Source organism: Chiloscyllium plagiosum, chromosome 43, assembly GCF_004010195.1.
Source record: "Chiloscyllium plagiosum isolate BGI_BamShark_2017 chromosome 43, ASM401019v2, whole genome shotgun sequence".
In the NCBI taxonomy this organism is placed as follows: Eukaryota; Metazoa; Chordata; class Chondrichthyes; order Orectolobiformes; family Hemiscylliidae; genus Chiloscyllium; species Chiloscyllium plagiosum.
Genome location: NC_057752.1, coordinates 11,964,244 through 11,968,921, shown reverse-complemented (window position 1 = coordinate 11,968,921; position 4,678 = coordinate 11,964,244). Strand labels below are relative to the sequence as shown.

General features: G+C 43.0%; 1 protein-coding gene across 2 annotated transcripts in view; it reads left to right on the top strand.

Annotated features, from left to right (window-relative positions):
• The window catches only part of LOC122543384 (tumor necrosis factor receptor superfamily member 14-like), a 59,162-nt gene that overhangs the window by 26,990 nt on the left and 27,494 nt on the right, over window positions 1-4,678 (top strand). For both annotated transcript variants that reach the window (XM_043682062.1, XM_043682063.1), the window contains exon 4: window positions 1,352-1,501. In XM_043682062.1, the coding sequence (XP_043537997.1) occupies window positions 1,352-1,501 (150 nt within the window). The remainder of the gene's footprint in view (window positions 1-1,351; window positions 1,502-4,678) is intronic.

The window sequence follows — 4,678 nt, the reverse complement described above, 5'->3', positions numbered from 1 at the left end:
TTTTTTACCACCCTCCCTAATCTTACTGAAACATCTGTAACCAGGAACCTCCAACAACCATTCCTGTCCCTCTTCTATCCACGTTTCCGTGATGGCCACAACATCGTAGTCCCAAGTATCGATCCACACCTTAAGTTCACCCACCTTATTTCTGATACTCCTTGCGTTGAAGTATACATGCTTGAGCCCATCTTGGTGTCCGCAAGTACTCCCTGTCAGTGCTACCTTCTCCACAGCCTCCCTACATTCTTGGACATCCTGAAAAACAGCTAACCTAGTTAGCCTGTCGTAACCTTATTGAATGATTTTTTGGAAATCTGAATGCACCCCATCTAAGGTTTCCCTTGATCTGCCCTGTTTATTGCATCCTCAAAGAATTCTAACAGATTTTGTGAAACAGAATTCATTTTCCTTTCACAAAACCCTGCCGTGACTCTTCTTATTGCATTGTGATTTTCTACAGATCCTGCTGCTGCTTTAATAATGGATTCCAGTATTTTCCCAATGACAGATGTTGAGTTAATTGGCTGATTTAGTTTCCTGCTTTCTGTTTCTCTTCTTTCTTGAACAGAGGTGCTGTCTTTCCAGTGTCCAAAATCATGACAGATCTAAATAGTTTTAGGGCAATTGTCCCTGTTGGCAGAATGATTTATTGAGGGCCTGGTGATTGGTAAAATAACCAGAAGCAGCATGAGGAAAATCTTTTTAATGTAGACAGTGGTTAAGATCTGGAGTGCACTGCCTGAGATGGGAAATAGAGACATACTCAGTTGTGGCTTTCAAAAAGGCGTTTGATTAAATACCTCAAGAGGAAAGGTTAGCAGGAAGTTGGGGAATGGGACTAGCTGAATTGTGCTTGCTGGGAGCATGCACACAATGGGTCAAATGGTCTCCTCCTGTACAGTAGCCATTCTCCCTGTCCTATCTGAGCATTTTATCTGTGCACAGACCTAACTGCAACATAACAGGTACAAAATAAATTAGTTAAACAGTTTGAAATTACTGCATTGGAGAAGTTATGGTACTGGTACATAGTGCGGTCACTGAGCTCTGTTAATGCTGAGTGTATCAGAGCAGTTTTTGAGTTGTATTACATTTATTAGAGACTGTAGAACAAGGACCAACAATACTGAACATTTTGTATCTTAAAATCTCAACTGGGTCCTGTAGATGATTTGTGTGAAATGGGTTCAGCCTCCCCTTCATGTTTCTTTGTGATGAGACCCTGTAGGAGAGCCAGCCACTCTGTTAAATCCACCTAACTGAATTGGGGGTTGCCACTGCCAATTAGAGCAAGTGTAAAACCAACTCCAAAATATTAACAAGAATCTTGTTGTTTGGTGCTATACAGGGACGTTTCCAGTCAAACCATGTACGGTTAAATATAACACGGTTTGTGACTGCTTGGAAGGTTTCCACTGCGATAACATTACTGTTGATGGCTGTGAGAAGTGTACAAAACACAGCGCCTGTCCACCAGGGGAGGAGGTGGTGAGCAAAGGTGAGATATCAGTCTGTCTGTGCACTGCCTGTACTGCGACCCGAGTTTTATCTAATTACATCAATGAATTTGAAAACATTCACAAGCTCAAATAGCTTAGCACATCAGTGCACACTGACTCTGTAACTGATTGCCAAGGGAGTGCCAATTGACTCCCCATTCACACTTATGGAAATCTATCCAAGCAGACTGGCATCAAGGTAACTACATAAATGTGCTGGTATGTGCCACAGCACATTAAAATTCATTGCAAAACCATCACCAGGATCTGCTGGTCCGAAATTGCAGCACAGCTTCAGCACAAAGAATGCTGTCAGCATGTCCACTTCTCACTGTATCTGTCAATTCTGCCTCCTACCCTCACTCTGTCAGTCACTTCTCTCTCCCCCGTGAGACCACACACCCACTTTCCTGCCACAACCACATCAGTTGGTTCCCCGACTGATCCAAAATGTATTTATCTCAGCCTAAAATGTACACAAAGACTCTGTCTCCACAGCTCTGTGGCAAGGAGTTCCAAAGACACTCAACCCTGTGAGAGAAGGACTTCCTCCTCATCTCGTTATTAAATTGGTGCTCTTTTATTCTGAGATTGTGCCCTCTGGTCCTAGATTCTCCTATGAGAGGAAACATTCTCTGTGTTTACCCTGACCGAGCCCCTGAAGAATCCTGTCAATGACCTCACCTCTCATCCTTCTTAACTCCAGTGAGTCAAGTCCCAACCTGTTTAGCCTTTGCTCATAAGACAGTCTCTCCCTCACAGGGATCAGCCTGGTGAACCTTCTCTGAATTGTCTCCTTGTCACTAGTTCATATAATTGCAGCAAAGAGCTGCTGTCGGAGGGAGGTATTCATAATATTTACTATAGTCTTCAGTTCTTCTCTTTATTTTCCTTCCACCCATAACGATGACTCTGAATTTAGATTGAAATGTTGGTAAATTAGCAATGATGAATATTTAAAGAAATGTTTGACAGTTCTCCAGGAATATACATTTCATTGTGATCAAAGAACTCCTCGTTGAAAGAGATCCATCCATGACTAATTATTGAGGCTAATGTTAGCATTAACTGAGAAGAGAAATTTCAGAATATTGCCAGGAAGAGGAGTAAGCCCTGATGAACGAATGGAAGAGTTTTAGAAACCAGCAAAAGGTGACCAAAATAACTAACAAAGGAGAAGAAAGTAGACTGAAAGTAAATGAGTCAAAAATCAACAAACCGATTGCAAGATCTTGTATTCAGTGGAGAAGAATAACAAAAGCAAATGGTGGCCCCTTGGATGTAAAAGCAATCAAAATTAATTTGGGAAATGACTGCAGAAATTCTGTACAAATATTTTGTCTGTCTTCAAGAGACAAAACCAAGGCTTAAAGGAAAGGGTGGACCAAGAGTCTAATAAGAGTGAGAAACTTAAGAGTTTTCTGAAAGAGAAAGGTACCACAGAAATAAATCCTGACTCAAATCAAACAAATTCCCAGGGCCTTGTGCCTTGCCTCCTAGGGCTGTAAGAGAGAGAGAGCTTCAAAGGTAATGGATGCACTGATTATGATTTTCCAAAACTGCTTAGATTCTGGAACAGTCCGAGTGAATGGAAGTTTTCAATTGTTAAGAAAGGGGAGGTAGAAAAATAGGGATGACAGGCTAGTTAGCCTGTCAATAATAGGGAAATTGCTAGAATCTCTCACTAAGGTGGTCATAGTTATAGAGTCATAGAGATGTACAGCATGGAAACAAACACTTCAGTCCAACTCGTCCATGCCGACCAGATATCCCAAACTAATCTAGTCCCATTTGCCAGCACTTGGTCCATATCCCTCCAAACCCTTCCTATTCATATACCCATCCAAATGCCTTTCAACTTCCCAAATATTGATTGGAAGCTCTTTAGATCTAGTAGATTGGATGGGTCGGTGTTTGTGCAGTGTGTCCAGGAAGCTTTTCTAACTCAGTATGTAGATTGTCTGACCAGAGGGGAGGCCATTTTGGATTTGGTACTCGGTAATGAACTGGGACAAGTGATGGGCTTGTTAGTGGGTGAACATTTTGGTGATGGTGACCACAATTCTGTGACTTTCACCTTGGTTATGGAGAGAGATAGGTGCGCACAACAAGGTAGATTTTATAATTGGGGGAAGGGAAATTACGATGCTGTAAGGCAGGATTTGAGGAGCATACGTGGGGAGCATAGGCTGTCAGGGAAGGATGTGGAGGAAATGTGGAACTTTTTCAAAGAGCAGATACGACGTGTCCATGATATGCATGTACCTATCAGGCAGGAAAGAAATGGTCGTGTGAAGGAGCCTTGGTTGACGAGAGAGGTTGAATGTCTGGTAAAGAGGAAGAAGGAGGCTTACATAAGGTTGAGGAAACAGGATTCAGACAGAGCAGTGGAGGGATACAGGATAGCCAGAAGGGACCTGAAGAAAGGGAGTAGGAGAGCTAAGAGAGGGCATGAAAAATCGTTGGCGGATAGGATCAAGGATAACCCCAAGGCATTTTATGCGAATGTGATAAACCTGAGAATGACGAGAACGAGGGTAGGTCCGAGCAAGGACAGTAGTGGGAGACTGTGTATTGAGCCGGAAGAGATAGGAGAGGTCTTGAACAAGTACTTCTCTTCAGTATTTACGAACGAGAGGGACCGTATTGTAGAAGAGGAGAGTGTGAAATGGACTGGTAAGCTAGAAGAGATACCTGTTAGGAAGGAAGATGTGTTGGACATTTTGAACAACTTGAGGATAGACAAGTCCCCCAGGCCTGACGGGATATATCCTAGGATTATGTGGGAAGCAAGAGAGGAAAGTGCAGTACCGTTGGCAATGATCTTCTCGTCTTCACTGGCAAAGGGGGTGGTACCAGGGGACGGGAGTGTAGCGAATGTTGTGCCCCTGTTCAAAAAAGGGAATAGGGATAACCCCGGGAATTACAGGCCTGTTAGTCTTACTTCTGTGGTAGGCAAAATAATGAAAAGGGTACTGAGGGATAGGATTTATGAGTAACTGGAAAGACACTGCTTGATTAGGGACAGCCAGCACGGATTTGTGAAGGGTAGGTCTTGCCTTACAAGTCTTATTGAATTCTTCGAGGAGGTGACCAAGCATGTGGATGAAGGTAGAGCAGTGGATGTAGTGTACATGGATTTTAGTAAGGCACTTGATAAGGTTCCCCATGGTAGG